The 14,909-nt window shown below is 40.5% G+C and overlaps 1 protein-coding gene across 5 annotated transcripts in view; it reads right to left on the bottom strand.

Moving 5' to 3' along the window:
• Positions 1-8,340: 8,340 nt before the first annotated feature.
• The window catches only part of CD2AP (CD2 associated protein), a 118,626-nt gene continuing 112,057 nt past the window's right edge, over positions 8,341-14,909 (bottom strand). For all 5 annotated transcript variants that reach the window (XM_025191429.1, XM_025191430.1, XM_025191431.1 and 2 more), the window contains exons 16-18: positions 13,729-13,910; positions 12,225-12,288; positions 8,341-10,760 (exon numbers count right to left, since the gene is read on the bottom strand). In XM_025191429.1, the coding sequence (XP_025047214.1) occupies positions 10,719-10,760; positions 12,225-12,288; positions 13,729-13,910 (288 nt within the window). In that variant the 3' untranslated portion in view covers positions 8,341-10,718. The remainder of the gene's footprint in view (positions 10,761-12,224; positions 12,289-13,728; positions 13,911-14,909) is intronic.

Here is a 14,909-nt window from a genome sequence, read left to right as displayed (position 1 = left end):
TGCAAGGACTGTATAGCAGAATAGGGAGCAGTGGTGATGTGTAGGGGGTGCGTGTGCACCCCCTGAAAGCGCTGGTGCACCCCCTGATAGTCAGCGTTCCCAGGAAGGGGGGGCAGGCAAGAGCACTGGTGCCCCCCCTGAGAGCACTGACCGGGGAGTGGGGTGCCAGAAGTGATCCCCGTGGTTCTCCCGTGGCCAATTGCACTCATCCAGAAGTGACAGCGGTGCACCCGGAAATGCCAGTGGTGCGTTTCTGCCACTTGCGGGTTGGTGGGATCAGCCGCGGGAGGACCCACCCCCCCAGTCACTGACAGGCTGCTGGGGGGGACAAGTGCCCCCCCGACTCAGGAGGCACCAGTTGCCCATGACAGGGAAGGTTTATTTTACCCCAGGAAAAATTTCAACTGGTAGTTCTTGATTTTTTGGGGCTAATTTTTCAATTTAGAAATTCCACTGCAGTGTCTCTTGACATGCCTCAGGCTTTCCTTCTCCTGCAACGGTCTCTTATTTATATTATTATAATCTTATCAGTAAGGCCTGGTGAGTAACTACTCTCAGCGCAAAATATTGCAACTTGAGGATCCAGCCTGGAAATGGGAGAATCATGGTATTCCAGCCTTGAGAGGGGCGAAGGCCTGAGGCCTATCATCAGAAGCAGTTCCACTAAGAGAGGGGAGTCATGTAACAGATAACTCTGAACCACCACGTTGTCACAGAACAGTGCAAGGACTGAAGTAGAACATTGCCTATAAAACCTTGACTCTGTGCTATTTTAATGGTAAAATCAGAGACAGGCCCGTGTTCATCAAGGTATGAAAAATAAGAAGCCCCTGCTATAAGCATGTCATACGACCAGCTACAAAAATAAATCCACATTCCAACTGCATTTGCTCCAAGTTGCAATCCCATGTCACATGACAAGTCCCTCTCTTTAAAAGAAAGTTAATGCAAAAATGTATGTATCATCTATACTATGCATCATTATTCAGTATTTTTAGGGCCTGAAAGGGCCATTAAGATAAAAGTTAAATTAAAAAATCCCCAAAAGTGCCGGTGTTGCTTGTAAAGCAGCTATAACATGTTTGCACGGTGCAACCTCAGCTGAAGTCTCAATAACTAGTAAATAGAAATTAAAGACCTGTGGCAAGAGCTTTAACTTTAAATGGGTTAAACGCTGAACTGTAGAACTTTTCGGCAATGTCAGTTTTGAATTGAACACAGATATGAATTTTAAGGAAGGTCATTTATTGAATCTCTTCCTTTTCTACAGAAGCATATAAAATTCTGACATGGGGCCGGGGAGGAGGGAACAGAAGCTATTTACAATCAAGCTAAAAAAAATTAAAGAACAAACAGTCGTTTTGACATGTTTTGGGTATGTCAGAAAATTCCGAACTATCTACCAGCATGTTAATGGGTTTGATCTTCAGTTGGATGTGATCTGGATACACAGCACAAATAATTAAACTTGCCTGATCTTCTAAGATATTAAATTATTTTCAGGATGGTTTGAATTTTTCCTCTCCAAAGGTGAGTGTGGAGACTAAACAATTAACTGTGAAAAAATATCAATAATTGCCTATATATTTAACTATTATAATTTTAGCTCATTTCCAAGGAAATCACCCAGCCTGCTGCTCCAGGGAGTTGTATTAATCATTTTCAAGTGTTATGCGAAAGGGTTAATTGGAGGCCATACTCACTGTTTCTGAAGCCAGAGCCGTGCAGTATGTAGTGATGATAACAGGGGATTCTCCGATGTCACAGCTAGGTTCCCAGCCATTCATCTATTGCCATCTTTTGCTCTAGCCCCGTCTCTTACTAGGATTTCCCTTGGTATTGCTCCTGCTGCTGATTCAGTGCTTTCCAAAAGGAAACACCTTAGGCAGAACCCATGTGTTTCCTGTTGGACTAGTACAACACGGGGATTTTAGGATGACACAACATTTGACAGTATCAGATGACATATAATTTGCAAAACATGCTTTGCACGCACACCTACAGAAATCACAGCATTACCTCGTTTGTCAAGAGGCCATAAAAACAGATCCCTTGTCTGGGGCTGTTGATGCTCACTCCCCTTGGAGCACAGTGGAGGAGGAGCCTTTGGTAACTTTTGTTGTCTTAAGAGATGGACTAACAAGACTTTGTGTCAGGACATTTGGACTTTGGATAGAGAAAAGGAAAAAGTTTCAGGATAAAGTTGCATCAAATTGGCTGAAAGGATTTTCCCTAGTTTGAGGTCTGTATTGAGATCTGGATATGGGTCACAAATGTCTGTCTCTCAATGGATTTATACCACTAACAGGATTCCTTGAAGTTATGCTAGTTATACCTCTGCCCTGACTTGGTTTCTATACTATTGATCTGAAGGCAGGTTTGGTGTACCTATATGAATAATTTCCATGTAATCCTGCTTGTATCCAACATCAATAGTAGGTAGTAAAGGTGAGAAACAAGTAAAGTGGTGATACGAATACAAATAATCCTTCATCTTGCCCAGCAGCAAATCGGCCTCAAGTAAACTGCACAAGATGTTGGGTTCAATAGAAGAGGAACTGGATGACATTTTACCCCTTGCGGCATACAAGAGATTAGACTAGGTCATGTGCTGGTCTCTTCTGGTCTTTAACTCAAAGAACTTGCTTCTAAATCAAATCATGAAGTTAACAATGCCTTCCTCCCTACTCATCTTCACAGTGGCACAAGAGTACTTCAGCCAATTTAAGGGGCTCCTAGGAAAGCAACAAGTTGTTTCCATTATTTTGAGACAGAAACTTTGGCACAAAAAGATTAGGCGACTCGCACGTTGCACCTGCTCTTGCAGAAATTGCAGTATGTACAAATGGTAAAGGGGTGACACTCTGACAACCTTCTGCTCACCCAGAATTGTCCTTTTATAAATCCGATCCTGGGGCTTTGTGCAGCTAAAATGAAACTTAGTGGAGCTTAGACTGCACCAGGGATGAAGGTGCCTAAAGCCTCATGCCAGCACTCTTGGATGCCCAGATTCATAGGCACGTACATTTGCCAGGAGCTTCAAGATCCGTTTCTGCACATATTCAGAACTGCTGTCATCTTGGCCAGGTTGAGCAGCTTGGCATTAAACTAACCCAAGTCTGGCTGGGATCCTAAAATTAGCTGCTCCCCTGCCAAATACCCAAAGGGACCCAAGCCATTACGCAAACTCTGAACAGGTGAGACACTGGAAATACCGAGTTCTGCCAGACTGCAGTAGCGTGGCCACTTTCAGCAGTGGTGGCAGTGTCTGCCTTTCATGGGCCAGCCTGGTTAAAGAGCTAGCCCAGGAAATGGGAAACATGGGCTCTAGGCCCTCCTCAGCCTACGGGGGCTCAAACCCTTATCCCTTGCTTTCCAAAAGAGTGTCTTAACCAGCCCCCACCAGCCTAGCCCCCAGCTATTGCCTAGAGGCAACTTAGGAAGCAACAACCATTTTAGTTAGAATTGCCCCAAAATGGGATTATTGCAATTGGGCAAAAGAATGAAGCCAATTATGAAAATGTGAGATCTAAATTGCTTTTTTTTTTTTTTTTGGAGGGTCTTAGAGAATTTTTCCTGAAAGGGGGTGGAGGGGTGGGGGCTTCCTACCTTCTTATTGAACACATTAGCAAAATGGTTAACAATTTTTAATTAAAATTTAACAATGTGAGGTCAATTATGGCAAAAATGAAAGGCAGTACAGGTTTCCCTCACTTCATGCAGGTTCTGTACGCATGAATTCGCTCTTATGCGATGACCCTTTTTATTCCAAAAATGTGTTTTATGTGAGGTAAATCCACTCTTAGCCATTGGTGTGGTGGAAGCCCGCAGTCAGCTGCTTTGTGCAGTGCATTGTGGGAGTGATGCCCACCAAAATAGTCTCCTGTGTGGATCTGTGCTCCTTGCTCATTGTCTGCGACACGAGTTTCTGTAGTTGCCATCCCCATTATGATAGTGCCCTGGGCTTGTGTCTACTGTCTGCTGCCGGTGAGCACCCAAATTGTCTTGCAAAGTGGTAGAAATGAGTCAGTCCAGTCGAGGTCTTGGAACATATCCCTATTTGTTACATTGTAAAGTGAGTTCTCTTTATGCAAATTCGAGTTATGCGCCCTTTCCCAGGAACACATGTACAGCATAAAGCAAGGGAAACGTGCAATTAAAAATTTTAAAACCCCTTTAAAAAAGGAGACATTTTATTGAGGATGTTTTTGAGCAGCTTAAACATACTGGTTAAAGATAAGTGCAATAGATTTATATACTCTAAAACTAGATCATTTTGGGGAAAATTGCATAAGCCATAAAATGTAAACAACCTACAAAAGTAAGAGTTGAAGGTTGAGACAGCGGGGGGGTTGGGACCCAACATTAGTCTCTTAGAGCAGCCTCTGAAGTCAGCCCTGGAGTAGCTTGCACAGAGGGTGCCCCTGGTACCTTGGACTGAGTCGAAGCTTTCTGGCCTTCAACCTCCCCGATTACCCTGGCCCCCACAGTCCTACCCTGTGGCTTGGGTTTCAGGGAAAGACTCTCTCTCTTTAAGGGGATGGAGAGCACCCAAAGGCATATACAAGAAAGCAGGCAGCTCTTCTCAACCAACAGAAATCTTTATTGATCAACTGCAATACAGTAGGCAGTATCCTTGGACCCAAAAAGCCAGGATAACTCGCAGGCAAACTTGTCACAGGCCCGCTGGGCACTGTGAGCGTATGAATTTAGTTGCAGGCTGACTGGGTGCTGCAACTGTATCAGCCACCAGGCTGTTGGTTCGGGATCGAGGAGGCAGAGTTGGGAGTGAAGCAAAGGCAAATTTATTATAGTTTACACATACAGCAGTTAACAGAAAGATAAATGCGATAAGCAAATAATGCAATAATAAAGAACTAATAGTAAATAATAACAACAGATAGACAGGCATGGGTTGGCAACTTATCAATAGTCCCTCGATGCCCTGTGCGGGCCAAGTGATTCCAGCGAAGTCAGGTGTCCCCGATAGATGCTGTCGGAGGGATTATCAGGGAAGATCCCTTGATGAGGATCCGATCCTTACTCACACCGGGAGTCCGGGCTTGGAATAGTAATGACTGTTCTGTTCCCTCCTTCCTGTTGGTCACCTGATGCACACGCTTTTTATACCTAGTTTTATGCTAATCTGTTGGCTTTAGAGCCACTCACAATCTTGCCCTATAGCTGTTACCCTATGGGACTGAAAGGTGTTAAAAATTATCATAAAAGGTTACTACCCAGACTCGGGTTTAGCCAATAAGCAAATTACAACGCAGCATTTTTAGATTTGAAATTAACATTACTCAACCCTTTTAGATTTTCCTGAATATGATTTCTTGAGACATCCTTTCCTGGAATGTGCCAGGCAGTTGGATCCAGTTTTTATCATCAAGGCTGAACTCCGAGCAAAAACTGTTGGGTCAGCTAATCTTGCAGCTATAGCTTTGCCTTTGGGGCCCAGTCAGTTCCACAAACAGTTTTATCATGTTGGTTAAAATTATGACAGGCAAGTTACATTTGCGGGTTACAAACTTACAAGCTTTATATTAGGCAAAAATTCCAAATGCCTCCAAGAAGCACATATTTATTGCTTATTAATCTCTTTGGTTCTGGCCATCACACAGACTTTGTCAGGGAAAACAGCCTCAGCTGTTAAACGGAGTCATGCCTCTCTCTCCCTTGTCTCTGGGTATCTCTGTTTTTCAAGATGGTCTCCACTTTTGAGTCCCTCTGTGGCACCAGAAACAACAGGACGTCTCTTCAAGTGCCGAGCGTGGAGTCCACTTGTCGCACTGCTGGGTCATTCTGCGCACAGTCAGCGCATTCCCCCTAACAGGGCACCCCTGCAGGCTCTTCTTCCAAACGGTTAATCTCCTCCTTTCCCCAGGTGCAGGCTAGTTAGGGAAACCGAGGCATGTGGCATTATTATAACATGAACACATTTAAACCAGAAATCCAACAAACCCAGATTCTGGCATATTTGCATTTTAAAAAATCCATTTCCATTCCCTCTCCTAATATGCTGCCTTCCCTTTGCTTTATTAAACTTTGGGCTTCTGGGGCGCAGACTATCCCATCTTGAATGAGTATCTGGGAAATGCTTAAAAATACTGCAATTGGAAGTGATCAGACGATTTCCAACAAAGCAGCATTGAAAATGCTGGTTGTTGAACCTGTAATAGTCCATGTGAAACACCAGTGAAGTTTCCAAGCCAAAGCCAGATTCCAAGAATTTGGATCCGCCTGGATTCCTGGTGAATGTTCTGGGGCTGGGGATGTTGGGAACTGCAGGGTCTCTGGCTTTTAGCAATTCACCTCCAACAGGCCTGATCTAAGGTCAGGGGCCCTAAGATCAGATATACAGTATATCACTACAAATAAAGATGAAAGGTTCCCTGCACACTGCAAGGAAGTCCAGAAAAGAGAGCAGTTAGTCTGCATCCTTAAAAATGCATGCATTACAAATTTAAGCTACAAAAATAAAACGCATATTTAAATGGAAAGCATTAACTGGAATGCTAGCTTACAAGTCTTCTCCTAGCTCTGCCAAAAACTCCCCATACAACCTAGAATCCAAGAATGTAATTAAATTTGTTGGGTTCCCTTCCTGTTTCAGTCACACTTTGAAGAGGAAGATGGGAGACTTTTCCTGCATTTCTTCCCAGCACCAGCAGGCCTCTAAATACCTGGTGACTGACGTCTTCAGCCTGTTTGCTGGCTGCAGTATACTGGTGTGCTCTTCTTGTTACCTAGAAGTAGCAACACTGTAGAAGACAGCAGCCTGGCTTAAACATTTCAAGTTTGGAAATCTCTAGGAATGGTATCCTAGGGCAGTTGTTCTGCAGCTGGGCCACAGGGACAACTATGGCGAGGCTGACCTCACTTAATATTCATATTGCTACACTGCTTCAGCACAGAAAGCTGTAGAGCTGCCTCAGTGTAAAGCTATGAGTAGGCTACCTCTGCCGAGAGGCTGAACTACTTACCCAAGGCTCTGTGCTGCTTCCCTACGAGGGTGGCCAACTGTGAGAGGCTTTGCATGGAGTGAAGGAAATTGTAAGGGTAGAGAAGCACAGAGCAGATCATGAGTCTGTGGTTGAGAACTACTGTTTTTGAGTACAGAGCACCTCAGTCAATAAACCCTATATCTGGAAATACTGAGTGAGTGTGTGTACACACTCCTACTACCCTTGTGTACATTTCTTAGTGTTCTTGTTCACAGCCCTAGCACCCCAGTGCAGGTGATTTTGGGGGCTCAGAAAAGATACACGAAGACATGCTGAACCTCATTCTTAAGTAAGGGAAGACAACTCAGTTAAAGAAGGATACATCCCAAACCACTTTTTAAAAAATCACTGCCTAAATTCAGAGGAAAGAAGTTTAATTCCAGTTACAGTGAGTCTCTTCATGATCCTATTCCACAGCAGGTGGGCAAGCAACTTCTAAGAAAGGTAGGGAAGAAAACGGAGGAAAAAAAATAAGTCAGGTTCTGAAAATGGGTGTATGCCAAAGAAAGCCTAGGTCTGACAGCAGAAGCTCCGTCTTGATCTAAGGCAGGCAAAAGGAACGGAGGAGCAGGAAGCGCACGCCTCTATGTTCTTGACAAAGTACGAGAAAAGGCAGAGCTATACAGGTACTGCTAGGACAAAAAACCCACTGTGAAGCATGCAAGGGGATGGGCACTCACAGGAGAAATTTCCCATCTAGTGTTTGGCTGAACTTCCTCCCCCTTAGCTAGGAACCAGACCACAGCAGGAAAGTATTTTAAACTTCAAGGATTGAAGAAAAATGGCTAAAGCTAAGTGAATACTGCAGGAATGAAAGAAAACTAAAGGCAGCCTTACCTTTCAGGTAAGTGATGGCAGAGATGTGAGCGATTCTCTGACCTCACTGAGTGGTCTGAGTGGTCTTTCAACTTATTAAGACAGATCCTTTTTTTAGGTAGAGTGCTTCCCTTAATATGCAAGTGCCTGAAGTCCCCAAAACAGCATGAAAGAGGTAGTGTCTCACACACGCTGCACAGGACATTTTAACCCATATGCATGTCAATCATGACGGAGCATCATCTTGTTCTCCTCCTTGATATTTTTATTGTAGTATGGAACTACAAGAAGAATTTGACTGTGTAGCAGAGATTACAGTACATTTTCAGTGATTACCATTTGAAGAAAATGTATACCTTTATAAAGATTTCATAATGGTTTGAACGTTTGCTCCCTGTTTTGAGATATGGGGAAGGAGTTTCAAAGGAACTGCATCAGGCGTTGTTTCTTTTCAAAGCTTGTATTGTAATAATTCCAGACAAACACAAACCTTCCCGAACGCACAAAAATGCACAAGTATTCCAACAGTGACTTTATTTGCTGGAGTTTTGATAACATGCATCATTTTACAGCACCTGTAAACAAGTCAGTGAAGCAAAATGCTTTAAGGAATTTGTACTTTATCACCCTACCACATCTGGTGTGGTACACAATGCTAACCACTGAAAAGACAGACACATATTAGGGCAACTTCTTTATGGCTAAAAACACTCATAGCAGCAGCTTTTAAAAGATGATTTTTATTAAATCAGTCATTGCACTTGGTCATTTATTGCTACAGCAAAAAAAAAAAAAGGCCATTAAATAATTAACACCTTTCATATCTGATTTAACTGATTGTCTTGTACTGCTTGTCTGCTACAAGCTTAAATGCAGACATAAAATCATCATAGAGCAATTTATCACAAGATTCATTTTATGCTCTGATCACAGTGAAGAGCTCGTAAAATAGAGAATACTCTATTGTATTATGTTCATTTCTTGGTTTTGCATCATCAGACTTAAAGAGGTAAAAGAGTTCTAAAAAAGCTTAGTGTCTGATAGAAGCACTACAGCTGCATGTTATTCCTGGATATAAAGATCTGGCTCAAGTCTTCATTTATGATGCATCTAGACAATTAAGAATTAATAATGAATCAGCTTATTAGCAATGCATCTTGGAAATATAGCCTAATACCTGTATATATATTATATGCTATTAGATTTCATGACAAACATAAATCACCAACTATGGTCCAACATCACTCAATTGACTCTTAGATATTTGCCATTTATTGTGCGCCAATTATGGAAAAGTGTTTTCACAAGTTATTATGCTCTTGTTTTCTTGCTGAAGTGATGTATTACATTATTACTATGCCTATGCATATTTCTGGGAGTAGAAATCTAAATGTTCTCTTACCAATCATGACTACTTCCTGATGAACTTACCCAACTACGGGGCATGCTTTTGCCACCTAAATTCTGCTACATCAATAACAGCCGAGGCTGTTGCTTAACTAAAGCAAAGTGTTTAATTAGCCTTCCTATTTAAAAAGCTTGGAATAGTGTAGCTCTATACCAGATGTGGACAGCATGAATAAAACATGAGATGTGGGGAGAAAGAGCAGGGAATTATTTTCCAACACTGACCATTCTGAGACTAATTCCTTCCGGGGTGACAGCATCATGTGACTCATGGGTTTTGAACCTTTTTTCTCTATGGGGAAGTACATAAAGAGAGATATTGCATCGGAGTTAGGACAGTGAGGTCAAAAGGAGGTGCTTTAATCAGTCATGTGAAAATACACATTTCTTTAATATGTTGTTTATGGCAAGAATAACACTCATTTGTAGAAGAGTCCAGAGAGATTTTATCTAGCATCACTCTCGGGAAAATACCACCCATTGTAAAGATTGTATGAAGTTACGTGTTCACGTGCATGAGACAGGCCTGAGACTGTGAAAGTCACATTTCATCTTAAGGAAATTTATAAAAATCTCTCAATACTACTATTACTACTTAAAAAACCCACTAGAGACTGTGATGACTTCAATACCCAAAAGCCAAGTAATTCAGGCTTAAGGCTGATTTTGCATGTGCTGTTATACGTGCTGCAATATCTAGGCACAAGAGGTTGAGTTAAGGATGGATTTTAGCCTTGCTTCTAGATTTTGTGTGTGTTATGGTTTCAGAAATTATCTGTGTTTTAGCAGAGTCCCGTGATTCAATCATAAATCCCTTTTATGAATCCTATAGTGCAAGTGACAAAGTGTTCGCTAAGAAAATATTTTGATTGTTATAACTACTATGCATAGGTGATCCATTTGCTTCATTGCATTAACAAATTCCTATTTTATCACCCAAATTGTAAAATGGCATATTATTAATACTCACTGAAGACAGGCACAACAGAGTAACCCTGGGTAAGAATGCTAAAAATTAAAAAATAATATACAAATATCATATATTCCCTTTTGTGTGTAGGGGAAAAAGTAGTGACTACAATTACTATAAGGCTACTCCATCCCTCCCAATAGACTATTTTACAGATTACTTGTAAAGATATAATCACCCTATTTATAGTATAGATCTCTTTAAAAATTACACTACAAGTATTCAATAAAAATCTATTAAGAACTCCCTCTCCTTTTTATACAGATTCAGTAGTATTTTCAAGCAAACCAGAAAATATAGGTCTGCGATTCCAGCACAGTAAGAAATAAGGCCTCTTCGATATTTGGCAAAAAAAAATAAAAAAAATTACATCATTATTCATTTTCTTTTCTTCCGTCTCTGAATACAAGACTATATTCTTTTTACTCTTTTTCTTCTCTAAAACCAGCATTATTCTTTAAGTAAAAAAACAGTTCTTTTTGTATTTTGACTTGGATTCCTAGCGAGTCTATGCCAGCTCATGTAGACATCACCATTTTCTTCAGCTTTTCTATTTCAACCTATAGAAAGAGAAATTATGAGTAAAGAAATAATTTGTAATTCAGTAGCAGTACCTTTAATTAAATGAAATCTGAACCTATGCATCAATTTTCTTTGCAACTCTTTCCTTGTAATTTCTTTGTAATTCTTTTTTTGTAATGACTTATTAAAACACATTAATTTAACAACTTAATAAGAGCATAGCTATAAAAATATGTACATTTTCTGTGTTATTAAACTGCTGGCCTCTGCCTCACCTAAATAGCCAAGGCTTCCAAAATTCATTTAACAGGATCTACTTTATTTGTACTGTAAAATTTCTTGACTAAACGGCTCCAAGTAACGTGTCCTGCCGAACATGTTTGTTCGGTGGACTCAGTTGCTTGACAGCAGACTCCTGCACAGGCTACATAGCTAGTGTGTTGCAGCCCCTTCCTGCCAAGTGTGCCTTATAGCTTTCTTTTAAAGGATTCTGAAATATATATTCTCTTTTGAGTTACAACAGTGCAAATCTGCAGTAACATCACTGATTTCAGTGGAAGTCCAACAGCCGGGCTATATTCTAAACAGTGACATTTGGGGAACATTCTCTGAATTTGCAAAAAGGCAATTTTTGCTAACTTGAAGGCTATTTTCCTCTATCATCCTTTTTGTACCTACCAAAAATGAGATCACGAAAGACCACATATAAATATTTATGATGAACACACACTAGTTATTTCACAATACAGGACTCAGAGGTGATATGCACTCAGAGTTTCTCCCTGTAAAACTCCTGCCAGTTTTTCCTCAAAGCATGAAAGGGAAACCAGGGAAGGAAGCAAGACTTGAGTTCAGATATGCTACTACAACCTGGTGTTATTTGAGTTATTCTAAAACACTCATTTATAGCTCATTAAAATGTTGTTATGAACATCGGGGGATAGAAGGGGGCGGCAGAAATCAGGAAAAGTGCCAGCATTTTCATAAGTCAGCTGCATTATTTTTTTTTTATTTTTTTATTTATTTATTTATTTATTTTTTTTTTACCAGATTGATAAAAATTGACATTTTACTCTAGGAACACATGGGGACAAAACTTCTCAGCTGTTTACAGTACCTGGGTTCCCATCGCCATATGATTAAAAGGTGTTTCATGAAATGTTAGTTCTACTATTTGGGAGCTGCCTGTATAAGAAGCTCCAAGAGAGAACATGTTCATAATCTAGCAGGATATTATATAACTCTTCCCCCAGATTGGTACTCTGTGTTTTATCTCTAACTTTACACTTGAAAGTTTGTGTTTTTCTAGCTGTAAGTCCTTACTACAAAATCTTTCATGCAAAGAAAGAAAAAAAGTCAAGGATAAGAAAAAATGCTGCTTTAACTGGGCAAGCACTCAGGCTTGTACTAAGAAAACCTCTACAGAAGAGGTCAAGCATTGCTGTCAAGCCATCCATTAGCCAGTTAGTGTCAGAGGACAGCATGCACATCCCAATAGTTACCTCCAAGTTACTTCGTATCACCTTCTCTTCCTCCAAATCTTGTTTTAGTTTTTCCAGTTCTTTCCTATAAATTTAAAACAAAAATTTAAAATACATGACTGAAAACATACAATTATCTTTATCTTAGTGTTCAGAACTGAAAACAGCGATAACTATATAAACTCTATCTGTATATATGCACATAGCCCCCTCCCCCAAGTAGAACTAACAGCTATTTAGTTATTTGGAGTTGTGGAGTATGATAGCTGCATGGAAGAAAAAAAAAAAAAAAAAGAGCTACTGCTGATATGGAGGAGCACACTCTTCCCACAGGTAATGAGAAGGAAATGGGGGGAGCCATGCCTCTCTTTGTGCCCATAGCTGGAAGTACAGGGACAAAGCAACATACTGTACCCCAAAAGAACTGCTAACTAAAGTCTTAGGCTCCAAGCAACTGGGTGTATACACTGCTATAATAAAACATATGTATGAAATTATTTGAATGAGAACACAGTATCTCCTTGCACCTTGATTATAATAGAGTCTTTTATACAGATACAAATTACTTTGCCTTCCAAAGGAAAGGAATGAACATTAGAATGCTTCAGTTTCCACAAATTTTCAGTTCACTGCATAAATCACTTTACTTAACAGTACATATCAAGCACATAGTCAAAAAAAACCTGTCAGTGTTATGCAACTAAAAATTGGGGAGGATGTGCCTTTTGGTCAGTCTTCACATAATCGTAGTAACGTAGGGTTGGAAGTGACCTCAAGATGTCATCTAGTCCAATGTCCTACTAAAGGCTTCCCTGTCAAAACCACACTAGACAAGTGGTTATCTAAGCTGCCTTTAAAAAAAAACAAAAAAACCCCCACTTCCAACAATGGAGAATACACTGGTCATCTGTTTAAAAAAAAGTGAAATGTTGACCCAGAATCAAGTCATCTCAGAATGAATTAGCACTGGGTCCCTCATGTGCCACAGGCAAGAGGTTGCTCCCTTCTGAGCACACTCTGGTCCTGAGATGGTTTAGATCAAGGGAGGTGGAAGATGGAGGATACTGAGAGCCAACTGAAACTCTACAGTGCTGCATTATCATTAAGTTCTCCTTGGCATTCAAGTATCATCCCACTGACGTTAGCTTTGCCCATTGGGCTCCTCAACCACAAACATGACTTGCCATATACTGTGCTGGATTCTGACCCTACACCTTTGAGAAAAATCTTAAGAGTTTTTGTAAGCAAACATAACAAAATTAACCATTTATGTCATGCTTCTAACAAAGAACGAAAAAAGAAATAGAAAAGTACAAAAGCGAAAAGAGCTGGAACGCAACTCAAACAGTGCTTGTTTTTCAGCAAAAAAGTCAATATGCATTTGTTATAAAAACCTGCTGGGTTAATTTCAAAAGCAAAATGCATCATGGCACTAGTCGAGGAGTGGCTAGAAAAGAGAACTTCTATAAAACATAGTAGTTAGAAGAAAAAGATGATACGAAACTGAAGGTTAAATTATATTTACCCATGTTCTTTTTTCAGTGCTTCTATGATGCTCATCAACTCACTAATCTGAGCCCTGAGATCTTCCACAGAATTTTTCCCATCATCAGTTTCTTCTTTAACTTTGATTTCTGCAGCAGCAGCATTGAGTATGAAAGAATTTGGTCTTGGAAATGAAGATGGAGGTGAAGTCAACACGGATGGCTGAAAGAAATCAGTAAGAAGCTAACAACAACATTCTATGTATTCATGTGACAACAAACTGTATTCTTCCCCCACAAACTATTTTCCACCCAAGTTTTTTTTACTATAAAAACCCATAAGCAAATGTCCACATCAAAACCCCAGTTACTGTAGTATACGCTACATGTGCATAATTAAAGAATTTCACTCTTTAAATTGGTGCAAGAGAAAGAGCCTTCCATTTTACAAAACTGTCTGTGCACCAAATCAAAGAACACCTTGTTGGCCAGCCCCGCCAGGTGCCAGAACTTCAGTGTGATCTAGAGACCCGCCCCCCCCCAAATCATCTATAAAAAAGATCTATTTTACAAAACTGTCTGTGCACCAAATCAACGAACACCTTGTTGGCCAGCCCCGCCAGGTGCCAGAACTTCAGTGTGATCTAGAGACCCGCCCCGCCCAAATCATCTATAGAAAAGATCTTTTGCAACTGCTTCCCTGTCCTTCCTGTGATAGGGCCCAGGCCAGTGCTTTCACTTACAACATGGGATCCTGGTTTTCTCCGATATAAAAAAATCCCCAATTTTTCGTTAAAAAAAAAAAAAACCCCAAATCCACTTTTTCCATGATTTAAATGAAACGCCACTAATATATACACCTATACATAGTGGTGTTTCATTTTAATCATGGAAAAATGTGGATTTGGGGTTACTACTACTTTTTTTTTTTTTTTTTTTTTTTTTTAACTAAAAATTGGGGATTTTTTTTTAAATCAGAGAAAACCAGGATCCCTGAGCATGACATAGGCTATTCTCTGTGGTCAAGGAATTGTGCTATGTAATCACCCAATCTCAATTGTGTGAGGGTTTGACTAGTGATTTGTGGGGAGATGGAGGGAGGAGGGCTGGGTAAACAGTTCTCTGCAAATGCAGGAGACTGGACCAAATGGCCCCTTCTAGTCCTATGTCCCTGGGACACGGACATGTAGCCTCCTCATGAGACCCACAACCTTTCCCTTAA

This window comes from Alligator sinensis, unplaced genomic scaffold (assembly GCF_000455745.1).
Source record: "Alligator sinensis unplaced genomic scaffold, ASM45574v1 scaffold1666_1, whole genome shotgun sequence".
Classification (NCBI taxonomy): Eukaryota; Metazoa; Chordata; order Crocodylia; family Alligatoridae; genus Alligator; species Alligator sinensis.
This window is presented reverse-complemented; position numbering and strand designations above follow the sequence as displayed.